This window comes from Lynx rufus, unplaced genomic scaffold (assembly GCF_022079265.1).
Source record: "Lynx rufus isolate CCGP_SWC_20201006 ecotype Redwood Valley unplaced genomic scaffold, mLynRuf1.p SCAF_3, whole genome shotgun sequence".
Lineage (NCBI taxonomy): Eukaryota > Metazoa > Chordata > Mammalia > Carnivora > Felidae > Lynx > Lynx rufus.
In genome coordinates, this window is record NW_025814845.1 from 10,589,067 (window position 1) to 10,611,388 (window position 22,322).

The 22,322-nt window shown below is 35.4% G+C and overlaps 1 protein-coding gene across 2 annotated transcripts in view; it reads left to right on the forward strand.

Annotated features, from left to right (window-relative positions):
• NCAPG (non-SMC condensin I complex subunit G) overlaps positions 1-22,322 on the forward strand; it is a 45,169-nt gene that overhangs the window by 10,997 nt on the left and 11,850 nt on the right. The window contains exons 8-14 of one of the 2 annotated variants that reach the window (XM_047090452.1): positions 1,365-1,505; positions 2,468-2,591; positions 4,098-4,184; positions 4,503-4,682; positions 7,124-7,234; positions 10,650-10,769; positions 17,667-17,894. In XM_047090452.1, the coding sequence (XP_046946408.1) occupies positions 1,365-1,505; positions 2,468-2,591; positions 4,098-4,184; positions 4,503-4,682; positions 7,124-7,234; positions 10,650-10,769; positions 17,667-17,894 (991 nt within the window). The remainder of the gene's footprint in view (positions 1-1,364; positions 1,506-2,467; positions 2,592-4,097; positions 4,185-4,502; positions 4,683-7,123; positions 7,235-10,649; positions 10,770-17,666; positions 17,895-22,322) is intronic. The other variant, XM_047090454.1, reaches the window with a different exon arrangement.

Genomic DNA, 22,322 nt, shown 5'->3' on the forward strand with positions numbered 1-22,322 from the left:
ATGACATTTTTCATCAGGATTGTTTTTCATATTACTTTCCAACCTAAAGGTACCTAATTGTCTAAACTTAAATTCTTAAATCTGTCTTAAAACAATTTTTTTTAATGTTTATTTATTTTTGAGAGAGAGAGAGAGAGAGAGAGAGAGAGAATGCAAGCAGGGGAGGGGCAGAGAGAGAGGGAGACACAGAATTTAAAGCAGGCTCCAGGCTCTGGGCTGTCAGTACAGAGCCCAACTCGGGGTTTGAACTGATGAACCATGAGATCATGACCTGAGCTGAAGTCAGATGCTCAACCAACTGAGCCACCCAGGTGCCCCTAATTCTGCCATTAAGTAGCTTTTTTTGTTCACACAAGATAGGGAAACCTTCTGGTAGGCTGTTGAATATAATCTAGATGAGGGTAAGCATTAATTTGGGTAGTGATGGTAAGGGTAAAAGGGTAGTTGATGGTGCTTATTTAGGAGTATCTACACTAAAATAAGTACAATACAGATGTTAGTAGGGCCCTTAAGCAAGGAAGATACAAATTCATGAAGCTATCTATATTTTTCTGATTTTTTAAAAGGTCATTATATTCATGGATTACTCATGTAATTAGCATTGATTATTACTATTTTTTTAAACAAAAGTATAATGGTCACTTAGGGATGATGAGAGAAGACGTGCTCTTTATGAAAAATTGTGTTTTGTTAAAGGGATGCAGAACTTTATAACTGAGAATACTGGTGACTGAAATAATGTTACCAACTTGAGAGACATAAATATTGCTTTTTGAAAATTCCCCGTAAGGGGCGCCTGGGTGGCGCAGTCGGTTAAGCGTCCGACTTCAGCCAGGTCACGGTCTCGCGGTCCGTGAGTTCGAGCCCCGCGTCAGGCTCTGGGCTGATGGCTCAGAGCCTGGAGCCTGTTTCCGATTCTGTGTCTCCCTCTCTCTCTGCCCCTCCCCCGTTCATGCTCTGTCTCTCTCTGTCAAAAATAAATAAACGTTGAAAAAAAAAATTTTTAAAAAAAAAATAAAAAAAAAAAAAGAAAATTCCCCGTAAGAAATTTGAATCTTTAATTAATACATTTTCATATAATACAATATAATATGATATAATATAATATGTATAACATTATTATATATAATATATAGCATAATATATTTCATGTACTTAAGGAATATATTTTTGATACAAGCCTATAAGTTTGTGAAAATTTGTAACAATAGCATAGTTTACTCTTGAAGCCGAATTAGTATAATGTGTTATAAGCATCCATATATATTTGGACTAATAATGAACTGAAAAAGATTCTTTCTGACTTCACGGGGAGCTGTTTAATGTTTTTTAACAGATTTTACATTTTATTCTACTTGTTTTAGTTATATTCAGAGTATTCCAGTTGTTAAAGATGATAAGAAAAGTGATTTTTCCTATATTGGAAATTTGATGTCAAAAGAATTTATAGGTCAACAATTGATTCTAATTATCAAGTCTTTGGATACAAGTGAAGAAGGAGGAAGGTATGTCTAAATACTAGCCCTAGTCCTAATTTGCTCTTCTAATATGCTATATTGAAATACGGTCTGTTACAGTGTGATTAAATGTATTTAAACTACCTTTCTAAAGTGCTAATAAAGAGCTTTTTCTTTCCTCTTATACATATAACATATAACAGGAAAATACACCGTTTCTCTTCCTCCCTCTCTGTGTGTATGTGTGAATACACACATGTATGTGTATGTATACATGCATATATCCATACATATATATGCATATATGTATATATGATTAACTCTTGAGTAACAGAGGGAGGGGGTAAGGGCACTGATCCCTCATCCCCCCCATGGAGTCAGAAATCCATGTATAACTTTTGACTCATAAAAAACCTAATTATTAACAGTCTCTTGACTGAAAGCCTTACCAATAAGCATAAACATAAAAATCGACATCAACAGTTGATTAACATGTGTTTTCTATGTTATATACCATATTCTTATAATAAAGGAAGCTAGAGAAAAAAATTAAAATCTTAAGAGAAAATACAATATGGAATTGTACTGTACTGTATTTATGGGCAAAAATATGCATATAGGTGGACCTGTACAGCTCATATCCATTTTGTTCATATATATGGAAAGTACAAGTTCCTCATTCAATTTTTTTCAGAATAAATAAAATTGCAGGTTTTGCTTAAAAATATTTATAACAGGCAGGATTAGTAATATATCTAAAGATTTGATTCACTTCTGATATTTTGTCATTTCATCATGTTGATTTATGAAAGATTGTAGGATCATTTATAAATATTACTTTTTTGCAGGACATGAATTTTTGACCTAAAGTCTGTACACATTTTTGTATTTATAGTGATAAAAAAACAACTGAGACAAATGTAATTAAGTCTGCAGGATAAGTGAAATGTTACAGATAAAATGTGTTTCTAAGGTCATGTTTAAATTAAAATATTTCTTTTTGAATGCAGGAAACGACTACTGGCTATTTTACAGGAGATTCTTACTCTGCCCACAACCCCAATATCCCTACTTTCTTTTCTTGTTGAGAGATTGCTCTGCATTGTTACAGATGATAATAAGAGAACACAAATTGTAAGTAATTATCTTCATTGTTGATAAAGGTTAAGAGGTTTTGGCTAATGATATTTAGGATTGTCTTGTTTTCAGTAGTTTTTGCTTTTTTGTCTTTAATTGCTTTTTGTTTTAGTCTTTTCTGCTAAGTTTTTAAACTTCTTAAAACTGAGTCTTTCTCCCACACACACTTTTTATTTATTTTTAAAGTTTATGTATTTGAGAAAGAGAACAAGTGGGGCAGGGCAGAGAGAGAGGGAAGCAGAGAATCCAAAGCAGGCTCTGCACTGTCAGTGTGGAGCCCAATGTGAGGTTTCAATTCACAACCTATGAGATCATGACCTGAGCTGAAAGAGGCAGACACTTAACCGACTGAATCACACCCAGGCACCCCTACATGTTTTTTAAATTTATTTTTGAGAGAGAGAACGTGAGCAGGTGAGAAGTAGAGAGAGGAGGACAGAGCATCCGAGGCAGGCTCCACACAAATAGCAGTGAGCCTGATGTCGGGGCTCAAACTCACGAACTGTGAGATGATAACCTAAGCCAAAGTTGGATGCCCAGCTGACTGAGCCCCACACGCACATTTTAAAAATTCTCTCCTTTCTTCTGTTAGTCCATCATTCTGTTGAATCAGTTTGAAATAGAGCAGGTTAGGGAAGAGGTGACACATGTACCTTAGTCATAGGGGTTTTGAGAGCTGGCTCAAGTTATTCATACCTACGTTCAAATCCCTTCTGGTACTTTCTGGCTTTGTGACTTTGAGCAAGTTATTGAATTTACTCTTGTACAGAATGAGAATAGCAATAAAACCTACCTTTTCTTGTTCAATGAAATAATGTTCATGAAGTGCTTGGTAAATACAGAAATAAATGTTATCTATTATAATATTGCCAAGTATTTTCTAGAGATAGTCAAAAAAGACAGCTCTGTCAGTGTTTTTCATAAATTCATGTACTGAGTTGCAAGTTAATTCGGAGGTTGTCTTTTTCCAACCCTTCCTTATACGTACTTAAACATAAATCCTTTCTACAATACAGCATTCCCAGTTAGTGGTTATCCACATCTCCTTAAGTACCTTCATTGGGGATGTAGCCTTTTCTTAAATCAGCCAACTCTGATGTCCCAGTGGCTGTGAGAGGAAAAGTCTTTAGTTATGCTGTCATTATTTATGCAAGAGGGAATTGAGGATTACGGGCAAAAAGTTTTAGTTTTTGGTCCCTAACATTAGATATTATACTCATTTTTCTTGTTTTTTTTTGAGTATTACATGAGAGTATTTATCTTCAACATCTGTGTGCCTGTTTACCTTCTTATAATCTTGGAATTTTTAGTTAGATATATTGTTTGGTCATTTTTTCCCCCAAATTGTCTAGAAGGTAGAATATGTGCTATTTTTACTTGTGTGTTTTGCTCTATTTTTTAGAAGATTGTGGATACTATTTGGAATTATGTATAGCAAATTTGGTGTCATTTTATCATATAGAACATATATTAAATCATGTACTCTGAATTATAATTTATCAGGTTACAGAAATTATCTCTGAGATTCGGGCGCCCATTGTTACCGTTGGTGTTGATGATCCCGCTGACGTAAGAAAGAAAGAACTCAGGGTAAATTTCTTCTAAATTAAAGAAATGTTTTGAGAATAATGTAGTTGTATAAGTCTTTTATTTCCTTTTGCTGCATATTTTCAAAATTGTTCTCACAAAGTCACATTACTAACTATAAATTGTAAGAGTATCTAAAATGTTACCAGTTTATGCTGTCTGAAAGATTTGCCTGTCTGATTCAGGAAGAATACAACTTTTTTTGTATATGCTGGACTCGGCTGAACTTTTGGGTTGTTGTGATTTTAAATAATACTCTTAAGTTTGCTATAGATTTTTATATTAATGGTTTTTGTTAAAGCAATTTATATCTTTCCTTAGATGGCTGAAATAAAAGTTAAACTGATTGAGGCAAAAGAAGCTTTGGAAAATTGCATTAACTTACAGGATTTTAATCAAGCATCAGAATTAAAAGAAGAAATAAAAGCATTAGAAGATGCCAAAGTAAAGCTATTGAAAGAGACAGAGCAACTTGAAATCAAAGAAGTTCACATAGAGAAGGTATAGATAACTTTTTCATACTAAATGTCAGCAGTTATTAATCATCTCAACTACACTTTATTTTCTTTCTTAACTCCTGCCAGTGTATGTTTACTTTGGAGGGGTTTTTAGCAGTATCATGAATTAATGCGAAAATAGTTTTTCCCTTTTGTTCCTTTTTATTTTAGACTTTAAAAGGCCTCAGTTAGCTTTAATTATTATAACTAGGACTTTATTTGCTCCCTTGTCATGCTCATCTCTGGAGCCTACAGTCTTTTCTTCCTTGCTAAGGAAACTTACCTTCTAGTATTTTCTTCTGTTTGGTTGTGTGTGTGTGTGTGTGTGTGTGTGTGTGTGTGTGTGTGTGTGTGTATGTGTGTGTGTTTTGAATGCTTTAGAAAAAGAAAATGTATCCATCTATCCATCTCTCTCTTCATGGAAGACTCATGACCTTTCTGAGCTAGGAAAAGAATTTCTATGGTAACCATACGATTGTACATATAGTTTTTAAAGCTTAACTTTTTGTTAACTTTTTGTTCTTAGAAAAAGCTAAGGAGGGGCGCCTGGGTGGCGCAGTCGGTTAAGCGTCCGACTTCAGCCAGGTCACGATCTCGCCGTCCGTGAGTTCGAGCCCCGCATCAGGCTCTGGGCTGATGGCTCGGAGCCTGGAGCCTGTTTTCGATTCTGTGTCTCCCTCTCTCTTTGCCCCTCCCCCGTTCATGCTCTGTCTCTCTCTGTCCCAAAAAAAATAAATAAACGTTGAAAAAAAAAAAAATTAAAAAAAAAAAAAAGCTAAGGAGTTTTGTTATTTTAAATGAAATACTGAACATTTTATCTAGTAACATTTAAAGTTTAGTTTCAGCAGTCATTTTTTTTAACTTAGTTGTATTTGATAAACTTGTCACTTTAAGATAGAATGGTATCAGTTGCTCTAATATTTGATGTTAACTTTCATTCAGGAGATCTTTTAGAATTTTTCCTTTTGTAGTAAACATCATTTGTTATTTTACTTTGAGTTTGGGAAGTGCCAGTTGAAGTATGCTCAAAGAGAATGCTGGATAGGAAAGAGTTTACTGTTCAGGAGCATTTTGTAAGTTATACCATATCCTTGATTTCTCTAGTCATAGACATCCCTGCTCCAACACTCCACTTTCCCATTGAATATGCCTGAATTTTATTTTCATAGCTAGCATCTTGTTTGACAAAGTATGGATCATTATGGGTGCTTAATTTGAGGAACGGATTTAAAGTGAAAAATAAAAATGTAAACTGAAAAATGATACAAACTGCAGGTCTGAATTGGGAACTTGTGAACAAACATGGCCTATCGTGATTAATATCATTTATTTAACTTGACTTGCTTTGACTATTTGTGTCTTCATTTGTCCTATTTAAGGGTTATAAATCTATTCTTGTTGTTGGCTTCCCCAGGGGAAGAAGTGTTTTCACTTGACATTGGAATAAAAATAATAATGTAAGCTAACAGTTACAGGATGCTTTTTCTGTGGTAGTCACTGCTTCAAGCACTTCACAAGTATTTGATTCTCACTATAACCTTATGGGGTTGGTGCTATTTTCATTTTATATAGGAAAAGTAACTTGCCCAAAATTACACAGATAGTAAATGGTAGAGACAGGATTCAAACCCAGCCGAGTCAGGCTTTAGATTTGTGCCTTTAATGCACTGTATTGTTTCTTCTTGATGTGTTTTTAAAGGAATCCTGTAGGCCCATGGAATGGCTTATATGAGGGTCTAGAAGTTTAAAGAGTACCTGCTGTGTTTAAAAACTTCAGGTCCATATGACTAGAGAAGTGAGGGGAGAGAAGTAAGAGATAAATCTTGTGGAAAAATTAAGGGCCAGGCCTGTTAAGGTCTTGTATAAGCAGTATTTAAAATTTTCTGCTTTAGCCAGGGATCATGGTGAATGACTAAAGGTTTTAAGTGGTAGGATAAGATTTATATCTTAGTTAGAAAATAGAGTGCAGAGTGATAAAAGCCTAGGCAGGCATAGTAGTTGAAGACTGTTATAGTAATGTAGCCTTGATATGTATACAGCCCAGAAGAAGACAATGTGGAAAGAAGTGATGGATTTGAGGAGTATTTAGGAATTAGTAACAGGGAGAAGAGTGAATCCAGAATGTACCCTAGGTTTTTTGGTTTGGACATTTGGAGGATAGCAGTGTTATTTATGGAGATAGCACAAGAAGAGAAAGGATTTGGGTAATGATGAGTTCTTTTGGAAATTGTGAGTTTGAGAAGCCTGTGAAACATACAAGAGGAAATGTAGCAATTGTATGTATGAATCTGAAACTTAGGAGATGGATGGTAAATGGAGTTGTATGATTGGATAAGATTGCCCAAAGAGACAATATGCCTTAGAGAAAGCCCTGAAAAAGCTAATATTTAAAGGATGGGCAGAGGATATTTATACTAATGTAGAATATTTTGTGTTTCATTTTAGAATGATGCTGAAACACTACAGAAGTGTCTTATTTTGTGCTATGAATTGTTGAAGCAGATGTCCACTTCAACAGGTATAGGTGCAACCATGAATGGCATCATTGAATCGTTGGTAAGTTGGTGGCCTTTGAAGCTTTATTTTAGCCCACTCCTCCTTAGTTTGTAAGTAATATGTTCCTTGGGGTTCAAAAGAATAAAAAGATAATCATCTTTAGCATCTGATAAATATAAATGGTAAAATAAAAAAAATATATAGTGGCTACTTCATATTGTGAAGATTAAATTAAGATAATGTATATAAAAGACCTCGTATATAAGTTATACTTATCCCTTTAACAAGTTTGAAAAGTTATACTAGGAGGAGATGTAAAATATTTTCATTCTTTGAATAGTAACAGGAAATACTGAAACATATTAGGTATATTTAAGTCCTGGAGTCTTGCTATATAGAAAGACTCTGAGACTTACTTTATGAGCCCTGTGAAAGGAATTTGGGGTTTTTTTCCTGTATATTTAAAGACATTTTACTAAAGTAACTCTTCATAGAGATTTTATTAACTATAGGGACACAAATACTGCAAGACTCTAGTAAAACAACATTGTCTGATAGCAATATAATGCAGACCGCATGTAACTTAACATTTTCTAGTAGCCACATTTAAAAATTAAAAGTAAATAGGTGAAATATAATTTTAATATACTTAACCGAATATACCCCAAGTATTTTAATGGCATCATTTGCTCAATATTAAACTGTCAAGACATTTTACATTCTGTTCTTCATACTAAATCTTAATAGCACATCTCAGTGTGGACTAGCACATTCCAAGCATTCAGTAGCCACATGTGGTTTATGGCGACAGTATTCCATAGTAGGGTATTCTTACCAATGCTGCTTATTCAAAGCAAAGTTTGAATGTATCTAGGCTCTTCCAGGATCCTCCCTCAATTGTTTTTACTTGGGATTAATGAAAAACAGCCAATGGATGTAATCTAAAATCTAGTTCCCTGGGGTGCCTGGGTGGCTCATTCAGTTGAGCGTCCGACTTCAGCTCAAGTCATGATCTCGTGGTTCGTGGGTACGGCCCCACATCCGGATTGCCCGGTCAGTACGCCCGCTTCGGATCCTCTGTCCCCCCCTCTCTCTACCCCTCCCCCACTTAGGCTCTCTCAAAAATAAATTAGAAAAAACCCCACAAAACCACAAAGAAATTTAAAATCTAGTTCCCTGAATTGTCATGAGTTTCTAAATGCAGTAAAGATGCCAGTTCTTGTTTACGACAATGTAGAACTTCTAATTAAAAGTAGCTTTTACTAAACCATTAAAATTTAGTTTCATTCTTAGTAGAGCAAATGTCTTTAGTGAAAAGCAGTAGTTTTAAAGTTCTACTTGCATACTTTATGTCTGGTCCTATTGCAAGAGAATGGTAAAGTATGGTATAATTACATAATTGGAGTAGTAAATATGAAGACTATACATGTAGGGAGAAGATACACAAATTTGAAGGAAGAACACAAAATTGAATAGTCATAATGATTTTAAGTGTACAAAAACAATTTATGTCTAAAGATTGAAGGAAGGGGCGCCTGGGTGGCTCAGTTGGCTAAGTGTCTGACTTTGACTCAGGTCGTGATCTCACAGTTCGTGAGTTTGAGCCCCGCATCAGCTGAGGCTGTCAGCTCAGAGCCTGGAGACTGCTTTGGATTCTGTGTCTCCATCTCTTCTCTGCCCTTCCCCTACTCACTCTGTCTCACTTTCTCTCAACAATAAACATTAAAAAATAAAAAATAAAGGTTGAAGGAAACTAGAGGGATGTAAATGAGTAAGATATTTAGATAGAGGAGTTATATTTTAGTGAAATTACCATTTTTAAAATAAAAATCGGGGTGTCTGGGTAGTTCAGTCAGTTGAGTGTCTGACTCTTGATTTCAGCTCAGGTCACAATCCCAGGGTTGTGGGATTGGGCCCTGTGTCGAGCTCCGCACTGAACGTAGAGCCTGCTTAAGATTCTGTCTTTTTCCCTCTGCCTGTCTTCCCACTGCTCATGCAGGTGTTCTCTCTCAAAAAAAAAATTAAAATTAGAATCATAAAGTTAATTAGTTGAGCAACTATTTATTGAACATCTATATACTAAATGCCAATGATAGAGTATACACGGTATACAAAACATATATAGACTGCCCTTGTGGATATTCTGGTCCAGTGATTGGGACATCAATCAAATAAATAAGTGGAAGGTTTTGACATTGATAATTGCTATGAAGAAGAGCTGTATGGTCCTATGTGAACTTAAAATATGGGATTTGTTCCATTCAGGGAAGGTGACCATAATCTGATATTTGAGTAGACCTTCACTATGTGAAAAGGGGAGGGAAGAATGTTCTAGATTTCTTCTCTCCAATATGGTTGCAGCCAGCCACATGTGGCTGTTAAAAACCTTTGGCTAGGAGCTCCTGGGTGGCTCAGTTGGTTAAGTATCTGACCTCAGCTCAGGTCGTGATCTCACAGTTGGTAAGTTCAAGCCCTGCATCTGGCTTTCTGCTGTCAGTGTAGAGCTCACTTCATATCCTCTGTCCCTCTCTTTCTCTGCCCCTCCCCCGCTTGCATGTACGCTCTTTCTTCTGCTCTCTCTCAAAAATAAACATTAAAAACAAACAAACTTGTGGGTATTAACAACTAGTCTAAACTGAGATGTGCTGTTTCAAAACACATTTGGTTTTGAAAACTTAGCACAAACAACACAACGTAGATTATCTGAAAATTTTTTTCAAGTTTATTTATTTTGAGAGAGAGAGTGTGTGTGCGCGCAAGTGAAGTAGGGCAGAGAAAGAGAGGGACAGAATCCTAAACAGGTGCCACACTGTCATCATGGAGCCCGATGTGGAGCTTGAACTCATGAACTGTGAGATTATGACCTGAGCCAAAATTAAGAGTTGGGCACTTAATCGACTGAGTCACCCTGGCACTCCCTCAATTTTTAAATTTTGATTACATGTTGTAATGTTAATATTTTGGTTATATTGAGAATAATAAGATGTATTAAAATTAGTTTCACATGTTTCTTTTTAATGTGCCTACTAGAAAATTTTAAATGACATATGACTTACATTATATTTCTGTTGAATAGCACTGCATGGAAGGCATCAAAATCAGACCATCGTTAAGCAAAGAGTAAGGGGTAGCATGGTATAAGATGACACTAAGAAATACCACATAATGAGACAAATGTTGTGTAAAGGAGTTTTATCTTTGTCTTATGAGCATTGGGAAGCTATTGAGTCACTTTTAGCAGGTGGAGGGGGACGTGTCTCATGATCAGACTGTATTTCACTCTGGCTATATTCTCTGTTTTAGCAATTTAATATTTACCTTTTTTTTTAATCTGAAAATTGATGTCGACAGTATGGATAAGAAGTAGATCTATGAAATCATATAGAAATTACCTCTTTGACCATGTTTTTAATAATAATGCTGTTATAAATTTCTTATCCTGGTCAAAACTCTTTTGACTTCTAATTCATTTTAGATTCTTCCTGGAATAGTAAGTGTTCATCCTATAGTAAGAAATCTGGCTATTTTATGCTTGGGCTGCTGTGGACTACAGAATCAGGATTTTGCAAGTAAACACTTCGTATTATTATTGCAGGTAGGATTTATCTTGTGACAAAATCTTGACTGTATTTTCCTGAAATAAATATTCAGAATCTGTGGTGATAATGTGAGTACTCTACATTTATTCTGTTCCAGGGCTTATTGATGACAGTGACTATTATGGATGACTTTTAGGGACTCTGATTTTTTTTCTTTTTTAATGTTTGCTTATTTTTGAGAGAGAGAAAGAGAGACAGCATGAGTGTGGGGAGGGGCAGAGAAAGAGGGAGACAAAGAATCTGAAGCAGGCTCCAGGCCCTGAGCTGTCAGCACAGAGCCTGATGTGGGGCTTGAACCTACAAACCATGGGATCAGGACCTGAACCAAAGTCAGATGCTTAACTGAGCCACCCAGGCACTCCTAGGGACTCTGATTTTTATCTTTTGATTTCTTTCTTAATAAAGTTGAGAAAAGATGAAATGTCAATTATTTATTTAAAAAAAATGTGTTTTTTTTAACGTTTATTTATTTTTGAGACAGAGAGAGACAGAGCATGAACGGGGGAGGGTCAGAGAGAGGGAGACACAGAATCTGAAACAGGCTCCAGGCCCTGAGCTGTCAGCACAGAGCCTGATGTGGGGCTTGAACCTACAAACCGTGGGATCAGGACCTGAACCAAAGTCAGATGCTTAACTGAGCCACCCAGGCACTCCTAGGGACTCTGATTTTTATCTTTTGATTTCTTTCTTAATAAAGTTGAGAAAAGATGAAATGTCAATTATTTATTTAAAAAAAATGTGTTTTTTTTTAACGTTTATTTATTTTTGAGACAGAGAGAGACAGAGCATGAACGGGGGGAGGGTCAGAGAGAGGGAGACACAGAATCTGAAACAGGCTCCAGGCTCTGAGCTGTCAGCACAGAGCCCGACGCGGGGCTCGAACTCACGGACCACGAGATCATGACCTGAGCCGAAGTCGGCTGCTTAACCGACTGAGCCACCCATGCGCCCCGAAATGTCAATTATTTAAAGTATTTTTAAATTATATATAACAAAAATATATATAAAATATATATCACAAAAATTATAGCAAATATTTGAGTATGATATGCTCAGCATTATTTTATGCTTAGAAAAAAATAAGATAGGTAATGAAAAAAACAAGATAAAAGTTGCTGTCCTAATGGAGCTTACATTTTAGAAGAGGAGACACACAGTGAAAAATAGCATGTCAAATTGAAAAAAAAAAGAGTAAGGAATGGAAATAGGCAGAAGGATCTGTTTGGTCAAGAAAGGCCTGACTAATAAATTGAAATTTGGACCAGTCCCAGGAAAGTTGGAGAATGAGCCATGTAGATATCTGGGTAAGTTGTTTCTGATGAGAGGGAAGAACAGGGGAAGGGCCCCTGAAGTAGGACTTTGTTTCACATGGTCAAGGAACAAGGGGAACTATGGCTGGGGCAGATTGAGCAAAGAGGAGAAGGGTAGGAGAAAGGATTTGCAGATAATAGGATGTACATGTCTTCTGGGGACTTGCAGACTTCGCAGTGAATGAAATGGTAAAGAATGGGAGGATTCTGCATACAGGATTATTATGATCTGACTGGGTATAATGTTGATGTAGACCAGGGGTTGGCATACCTTTTCTATAAAGGGATAGAGAGTAAATATATTTTACTCTGCAGGCCACATGGTGTGTCTCAAGTACTATTCTGTGATGCAGGTGTGAAAACAGCCATGGCAATATATAAGTTTGTGTGGCTGTAGTTTAAAAAATTTATTTATGGACACTAAAATTTGAATTTCATACAATTTTCACATGCAACGAGGTTAATTTTTTTTAATCATTTAAAGATGTGCAACTCTTCTTTATTTGAAGGCTGTGCAAAAACAGGCAGCAGACTGGGTTTGGCCCCTCACCCATAGTTTGCAGGTCTGTAGTATTTAGGGGTACAAGTATGGAAGCAGAGATGCTCATAGGAGGGTATTGCAATAATCCTGGAAAGAGATGATGATGACTTGGACCAGTGTTCAAGTGGTTACTGGGGTCTTGAGAAGTGTTGGTAATCTACATTTGAAGATGGTATCTATAGAATTTGCTGATGAATCTGATGTGGATGTGAAAGAAAGAAATTGAAGATAACTAAAAATTTTAGTTAAAATAATTGGGAAAGATAGACTTGCCCTTTCCTGTATGGGGAAAACAGAAACAAATTTTATGGTGGATGAGATAAGGTGTTCAGTTTTGGGTGTGATAAGTTTGAAGTTTGAGTTGCAAGTGGATATATTGAATAGGCAGTTGTATGTGAGTCAGAGATAGGAGGGACATGCGAGTTGGAGAGAGGGATCTAAGTCTTTATGATAGTATCCAGTGCTTAGAGACTGGATGTTACCTGAGGGATGAATGTAGAATGAGTAGCAGTCTTGCCGTTGTAGTTCCCTAGGGCTTAGGTAACATTTAAAGGAAGGGGAGATAAAGAGGAACCAGTAAAGACCAAGGTGAAGTGGACAGTAAGGGGAGAGTGTGATGTCCTAGAAGGCAAGTGAAGATGTTATTTTCCAAGGGCTAGCATCACCTAACTGTCTATTGCTGGTGACAGGTTGATAAGGATTTATAATTGCCCATTTGGGGCAAATAAGGAAATATTTGGTGACTTTCATGAGCATAGCTTATATGGAGGTTAAAGTTTTATAGGAGTGGGCCGAAGAGAGAATTAGGAGAGGGGAATTGGAGATAGCCAGTGTAGACTACTCTTTCAAGGTTTTGTTTTTGTTAGGACTAATAGAAATGGGGAGGTAGCAAGAGAAGGATATGGGATAAAAAGAAGAGGTGGGTTTTTTTTTTTTTTTAAGTTTATGTATTTTGAGAGAGACAGAGAGCATGCACGTGAGCGTGGGAGGTACAGAGAGAAGAGGGAGAGAGAATCCTAAGCAGGCCCTGCTCTGTCAACACAGAGCCTGGTGCAGGGCTGGATCCTACAAACTGTGAGATCGTGACCTGATTGAAACCAAGAGTTGGACGTTTAACCAACAGAGCCACCTTGGCGCCCCAAAATATTTTTGGTTTCAATTTTTTTTTAAGGTCGAGAAAGTTACAGTATGTTTGTAATACTAAGGACAAAGGCCTAGTGAGAGGAAAAAATTGATAATATAGGGAAGAGAAGGCAGTTGCTAGAGTGCTATTGGGTAGACAAGAAGGGATGGCATCGAGTGTACCAGTGGAGTATAACTCCCTTGGACATCTGTCTTTAACATTTGGGCCTGGCTTAACTTCAAAAATATACCTCCCTCCATTTCCCATATAAAAAGACGATGTGATTAATGTAGCATCTGGTGTTGCCAAATGGTATAAAAAATTGCAAGGAATTTTAGTGCAGATTGCTTGCCAACAGGTTAAATGGGAATACTTTGTGTGCTCAATTTGAAAATAACATGTGACAACACAGATTGTCATTTTCATGAAAAGATTATTTTAAAAGACTGAACTCCACCAATAATAGAATATTCCTTCAGCAAGAAACCCTTATCTTGGAGCATCCTTTAATGTTGCAGTCACATTACCAGGAAAAATAAAGTATACAATTAAAGAGAACTTGGGGAAGTCATGTGTTCTGGAAATGGTCAAATTGTTTGTGGCTTGTATCAAAGGAAGAAAATTAAAATTGTACTTACGTCAAAAGACAGTCATAAGAAATTTCAGAGTTTTGTTCTAGTTTCCTTTTTTGGAACGTTTGGCATCTGATCAATTTATTTAATGCAGTGATGAAATTACTGTTGCTGTTTTGTTTATATTTATCATCCTATGCTACTGTTGTCACAGGAAAATTTCTGTTATTGTTAGGTCCTTTTGGAAACTTGAAATGTCAGTATTTAAAATGATGTGAAGTTCCTTTCTCAAAGATACTGAAAGAAAAATATTGGTACTTTGTTCAGATGAATCATTTTTAGTGCTTGGCCGTATATCTGGTTTTGCTCCAACATGCAGAGTGAATCTCCATGTATAGCGAGACATTCTTTTTACATCAGCAGGTATTGGCATCAGTGGTTCTGCTAGTAATTCTCAAGAAAGTCTTGTTTACTATTGTGAAATTTTATGGCTTTATAGGTACCCAGGGAATAAAATCCTGTATTTTCAAAGAGGTTTTACTAAGAAATTAGTGTACAATAAACTCTCTACTTTCCTGTCTTCCTAGAAGATGGGTCTTGTACTAGATTGACCCGTGGTCATTACTTTTTTTTTTTTTTAACGTGGAAGAAAAATCTTATTAGAATGTTTGATAGTGAACGATTCATTTATGTCTAGTTAAGTGTATTTTTTTTTCTCTAAAAATGGGATAAAACATGAAGATATTCTGTATACCATTAAGAATGCTGCTGAAAAATTATAAGTTGTAGTCAGGCTGGAAGTCTGATAGAGAAGATTGAAGGTAGACAGTTATATAAAATTTCTAGTATTGCAGCAAAGGAAATACCATAGAACTTTCCCAGAAAATAATTAAGTTCAGTTAACCTTTAAAGATGAAATGTGGATTTTGATCCTTTTAGTTTTTGCTGGCATAATATCAGTAATAAGTGCTGTGGTCATTTTAGTCCAAAGAAATGCAGTATGAATGTAATGCTTAAGAGTGGCCTGGACCATTCTGAAGTTATTTAATACTACCTCATCTTCCACTTGACAGAGAGAGCTTGTTACTGTTTGTATTTATGTATGTAATTTTCTGTAGTAGAAAGGAATTGTCAAAATGAGGTGTGAAAGATAAATGATGTTTTTTATGAAGACCATTCCACAATTTTACTCTCTTCCAAATCAAGCCAGTCAACAGAATAGCAACCTTGTCATGGAATTAAAGTTTTAATGAAGTAAAGTTTGCCTTTTTTTTTTTTTTAAAGTATAAACAGCTGTGATCTCTAAACTTTTTTCAAGGACTAGGTATTAATATTTGCCTTAAAAATAGGTATAATTTTTTGTAAATTAAAAATGTGAATGATAAAAGGTTCAAATGCAGTAAAATAAATTATATGTATGATTTTGTCTATATTTTTTTATTTTTATTTTTTTATGTTTGTGTATTTTTGAGACAATGCAAGAGACAGAGTGCAATCAGTGGAGGGGCAGACAGAGGGAGACACAGAATCTGAAGCAGGCTCCAGGCTCTGAGCTGTCAGTCCAGAGCCTGATGCGGGGCTCGAACTCACAAACTGTGAGATTATGACCTGAGCTGAAGTCGTACGCTTAACCAACTGAGCCACTCGGGCGCCCCTGTTGTTTTGTATGTTTTTCTGGGGTGGGGTTTTAAACTCTTTATCAGGTCCTTAAAGTGGTTCATGATCAAAAGTAGTTAACCACTGAATAAATTCAATTGTTTATATTTATAAAATTATTCTTAGGGCTATTGTTAGAAGATTTTAGATTAAGGGAAAATAGCTGTGTTTTGGGAGTAAGAAATCAGTTCTTTTTTAAATCAGGTTTTAGTAATAAAAATTGATTGAAGACATATATATACACTTGTTAGGTGGGAGAGGGAGATTATTTCATTTTAAAGTCTTTCTTAGATAAATATTCAGTATTGAGAGCTATTGCTAGCCAGTAAGGGACTGAGAAGGGCAAGGAAAACAAAGTTACTGCTGAAAGAGTATCATGTTTAGAATTCGTAGAGAACAGTCAAGAAAACTATATTTGGCTTTGGCAAATATGTTGGTCTTACCATAATAGATATATTCTTGAAATTTCTTTCAAAGTTTTGAGCTATTTTTCTCAGTTCACTAACTTGACCAACGTGCAGGCAATTTTCATTCATTCTAAAGAAAGGCTAAGCCATGTAGCCAAATAATTTATCAGTGTCCACAACTTAAGGGCAGTAAGGAATATAATAAATCTCTTCGTAATAGAAACATTCGGTTCTTTTTCATGGCTTTGAAATTTGGTATATAGGAAATCAGTGTTCTTAACTTAGGACAGACTCCTACAAACCACTGGGTTTTATAAGGTTCACCTCCTTTTATAAAGGAGTCCAGTTCATTGAGAACTGAATTCACTTTTAATGAATTCTGAATTTATTGAGCTAATAAGAGAAAATTTTATCTTTAGTGAAGCTTGATAACCTAGAATAGTACTAAGAGTACTGATGTTTTTAATGAATGCTTTTCATTGGTTGGAATGTAATGTTTTTGTCTTAATAGGTGGCCCAAAACAATTTCAATGTAATTAAACTCTTTTTCTAGATCTTAGAAGAAAATCATAGTGAATATAATATATTTATTCTTTTTTTTTTAATTTTTTTTTTAAGTTTCATTTTGAGAGCCAGAGAGAGCAGGTGGGGGAAGGGGGGAGAGAGAATCCCAAGCAGGCTCTGCACTGTCAGCATGGAGCCTGATGTGGGGCTTGAACTCAGGAACCATGAGCTTGTGACCTGAGCTGAAACCAGGAGTTGGATGCTTAACCGACCGAGCCATCCAGGTGCCCCATTCATTTTCAAATAAAAGGAACAATAATATAATTCAACCTGACTCTAGTTCTAGGAAGTTTGTACTGAAGGTGAACTTTTTCTGGATGAAATAGAAGTCTAAATGTTATGGTACCGGGTGCCGGGTAGTCCAGTCAGTTAAGCATCTGGACTCTTGATTTCGGCTCAGGTCACGATCCCAGGGTTGTTGGGTTCCATACTAAGTGTGGAGCTTGCTTAAGATTCTCTCTCTGCCTCGGCCCTTATTCCCAACTTACACGCGCGCTCTCTCGAATAATTTTATTTATTTATTTATGTGAAAAATGTTATGGTAGAAATAAAAATATTAACTTTAAAATGGAAATTATAATTTTTGAAAAATGGTATTTCATGTGGACTTGACTGTTGAAATTAGACTAAGAAAATAAGGTGCATGTTAATTTTATGCAGTATAAACAGACTGAAAACTTTACCGAATTTACTTTTTTTGGTGGGGATATTTTAATTTAGGTTTTGCAAATTGATGATGTGACAATAAAAATAAGTGCTTTAAAGGCAATCTTTGACCAACTGATGACATTTGGGATTGAACCTTTTAAAACTAAAAAAATCAAAGCCCTTCAAAGTGAACATGCAGAAATAAACACTGATGGGGACCAAGAGGTAAAAGAAGCTGAAGAAGAGACTGCTACAGCCAAGAATGTTCTGAAACTCCTTTCTGATTTCTTAGATAGTGAGGTAAGAAATGATCATAGCCCTGTTATTATGAAATTTGTTTTTATTGTGTATATATTTATACTCTTTATTTCTTTTAGGCTGAAGCTTAAATTTGGCCGTTTAAAACTTTTGCCTTTTAAATGTAATCAAGTCCCACTTCCAATACTGATAGACCTCGTTTCTCACCCTCAGATTGTTTGCAAGTGCAGAGTTTAAAAAAAAAAAAATTTTTTTTTATGTTTATTTTTGAGAGAGAGAGAGACAGAATGCAAGCTGGGGAGGTGCAGAGAGAGGGAGGCACAGAATCTGAACCAGGCTCCAGGCTCTGAGCTGTCAGCACAGAACCCAACGCAGGACTCGAACTCATGAACCATGTGACATCATGACCTGAGCCAAAGTCGGATGCTTAACCGACTGAGCTACCCAGGCGCCCTTGCAGAGTTTTGAAGTATAAACAAAAATGACTATTAGAGGGGGTTCTGTTTTTTTTTTTTTTCCCATCTTTTCCCCTGTCTTTGTGTTTTATGACTTAAAGTTTTTCCCCCAAGAGTCTTAAATAATTTAAAGTAATTTTATGTTGGGTCAGTGGAAGGTCTGAGACAGAGTATGGGATTAGACCCTTTTCCTTAAGGTACCCTTGAACTACATTTTTATAGCATATATAAATAAACTTTTTAATATTTTTTTATTGAGGTGAAATTGATATTTCAACTGATACAACAATTTTAAAGTGGACAATTGGTGTTTAGTACATCCACAAGGTAATACAACTGCCACCTCTGTCCAATTTTTAAAAACATTTTCATTATTCTAAAAGGAAACTGGATCCATTGAGCAATCGCTCCCTATTTCCCCTCCTGCCAGCTCCTGACAGTCACCAATATGCATTTTGTTTCCATGGATTTAACTATTCTAGATGTTTCATATAAATGGAATTAATTATATAGTATATGACTTTGTGTCTGCTTTCTTTCATTTAGCTTATTTTCAAGGCTCCTCCATATTGTAGTTTGTATCGGTACTTTATTCCTTCTTATGGCAGAACAATCTATCATTTTATGTATGTACCACAATTTGTTTAGCCATTCATCCATTGAAAGATATTTGGGCTGTTTCCACGTTTTGGCTATTGCGTATAGTGCTATTGTGAACATGCACGGATATGTATTTGTTTTCTGTTTTTGGGGTATGTATCTAGGAGGGGTTTACTAGGTCATATTGGTGATTTTTTTTTTTTAATGATTTACTCCCAATCTAGTTAATTGACATTCCAACAATTCACATATTTATCTACTTATTCAGAATGTGAGAACATTTCTACTCTCCTAGTAGCAAAATTCATTTATACAATACAGCGTTATCAACTGTAGTCACCATGTTTTACATTAGGTCTTCAGAATTTTTTAATTTTAATTCTAATTTTTTAAGAACTTACAACTGAAAGTTTGTATGCTTTTACCAATGTCTCTGTATCTCCCCCCAACCCTGCCACCGGTCCTGGCAACTACTTTTCTACTCTATTTCTATGAGTTTGACTTTTTTTTCTTTTCTTTCTTTTTTTTTTTTTTTTTTTTTAAGATTCTACATATAAAGTGATACCATACAGTAGTTATCTTTGTCTGGCTATTTCACTTAGCACAGCATCCTGAAGGACTCTCCATGTTGCAGATGGCAGGATTTCCTTCTTTTTTACCTCCAAATATATTCTGTTGTATATGCATCTATACCACATCTTCATCCATTCACCCATTGATGGACACTTAGGTTGTTTCCATATCTTGGCTATTGTAAATAATGCTACAATGAACATGGGAGTGCAGCTCTCTCTTTGAGATTCTGTTTACACTTCCTTTGGATATAGGTACCAAGAAGTGGAATTGCTCGACCGTATGATAGTTCTATTTTTAATTTTTTTGAGGAAACTTCATATTGTTTTCTGTAGTGGCTGCACCAGTTTATATTCCCACCAGCAGGGCACAAAGCATCCCTTTTCTCTACATCCTCACCAGCACTTAGCTTCTTTTTGTTGATTCAAACAGTGTGAAGTGATATTGCATTGTAGTTTTGATTTGCATTTCCCCAAAGATTAGTGATGTTAAGCACTTTTTCATCTTCCTGTTGGCTGTTTCTGTGTTGTTTTTGGAAAAATGTCATTTCAGTTCCTCTGCACATTTTTTTTAAAGTTTTTATTTAAATTCCAGTTAGTTAACATACAATAATATTAGTTTTAGGTGTACAATATAGTTATTCAACACTTCCATACAACAACCAGTGCTCATCACAACAAGTGTCCTCCTTAATCCCCATCACTTATTTAACCTTTCCTCTCACCTGCCTCCCCTCTGGTGACCATCAGTTTGTTCTGAATAGTTAGAGTCTGTTTCTGGCTTTACCTTTCCCTCTCCCTCCGCCCACCCCCCCCCCCCATTTGTTTTGTTTCTTATAGTCCACATATGAGTGTCTTTAACTTATTTCGCTTAGCATAATACTCTCTAGATCCATCCATGTTGTTACAAATGGCAAGATTTTATTTTTTATGGCTGAATAAAAATATATATACCCACCTCTTCTTTATCCATTCATCAGTCAATGGACACTTGGACTGTTTCCATAATTTGTATTGTTGATAATGTTGCTGTAAACATCGGGTTGCATGTATCTCTTTGAATTAGTATTTTTGTATTTCTTGGATAAATACCTAGTAGTGCAATTGCTGGATTGCAGGGTAATTCTATTTTTAGCTTTTTAAGGAACCTCCACACTGTTTTCCAGAGTGGCTACAGCAGTTTGCATTCCCAGCAGTGTAAGAGGGTTCCCCTTTCTCCACATCCTTGCCAACACCTGTTGTTTCTTGTGTTGTTGATTTTAGCCATTCTGTCAGGTGTGAGGTGCTTTCAGGTGTGAGGTGCTTTCTCATTGTAGTTTTCATTTGTATTTTAATTGGATTCTTTGGTGGTTTTTTGCTATTGAGTTATAGGAGTTCCTTATATATTTTGAATATTAATCCCTTATCAAATACATAGTTTGCAAATATTTTCTTGCATTTTGAGGTTGCCTTTTCATTTTGTTAATGGTTTCTGCTGCTTTGTAGAGCTTTCAGTTTGATGTAGTCCAGCTTGTTTATTTTGCTTATGTTGTCTTTGCTTTTGTTGTCAAGTCCAAAAAATCACCAAGATTTATGTCAGGGAGCTTACCTCTTATGTTTTCTTCTAGGAGTTTTATGGTTTCATGTGATAATTTCTTTAACTTTTTTGAGGACCTGCCAAACTGTTTCACAGCATCCAAACCATTTTACATTTTTATCAACATCGTTAAATGATTTCAGTTTTTCCACATTCATATCAACACCTACTATTTTCCAGTAAAGTTTTTTTTTTTTTAACCATTTTAGTAGATTAAAAAGATACCTCAAATGGTTTTGAATTGCATTTCCCTAATGATTAATGAGTATCTTTATGTGCTTGTTACCTATTTGTATGTCTTGTTTGGAAAAATGTCTTCAAATCCTTTTCCCAGTTTTAAGTTGGGTTGTGCTTTTTGAGTTTCTTCATATATTCTGAGTAGTAGATCCTTATCAAATATATGATATGCAAATATTTTCTCCATATACATTATCTTTTCACTTTCTTAATAATGTCCTTAGATATAGAAAACATTTTTAATTTTGACAGACTAATTTATGTATTTTTTCCTTTTATTGCTTATGTGTTTTTTGATGTCATATCTAAGAATATATTGCTAAATCCAAGTCATGGAGATTTGTTTCTGTATTTTCTTCTAAGAGTTTTACTTTTTTAGCTTTTTATATTTAGGCCTTTGATGCATTTTCAAATAATATTTCCACATGGTTTTAGGTAGAAGTCCAGTTTCATTGTTTTGCTTGTGGACATGCAGTTTGTGTTAGTTGAAGAGACTCTTCTTTTCCCAATGAATTGTTTTGGCACCTTTGTGGAGAATCAGCTGACCTAGGTGTGTGAGTTTATTTCTGGACTCTCAATTATATTCCATTCCCTGTGTGTGTCCTTTGCCAGTACCAGACTGTTTTAATTGGTTTAACTTCATAATAAGTTTTGAAATTGGGGAGTTGAGTTCTCCAACTTTGTTCATTATGTTCAGTATTGTTTGGCTACTCCGGGTCCTTTGCAGTTCTTTATGAATTTGAGGATTAGTTTTTCCATTTCTGCAAAAAAGTCCACTAGAATTTTGATAGGGCTTGCATTGAATATGTAGATTGCACTGGATAGTAATGCTATCTTAATAATGTTAAAATCTTACAGTCCATAAACTTGGATGTCTTTCCATTTATTTAGGTCATCTTTAATTTCTTTCAGAAATTTAATTACTTTCAGAGTGGTTTGTAGTTTTCAAGGTATAATAACTTTAATTTTCTTGGTTAAATTTATTCTTATGTATTTGCATGCTATTGTAAATGGTATTGTTTTCTTAATT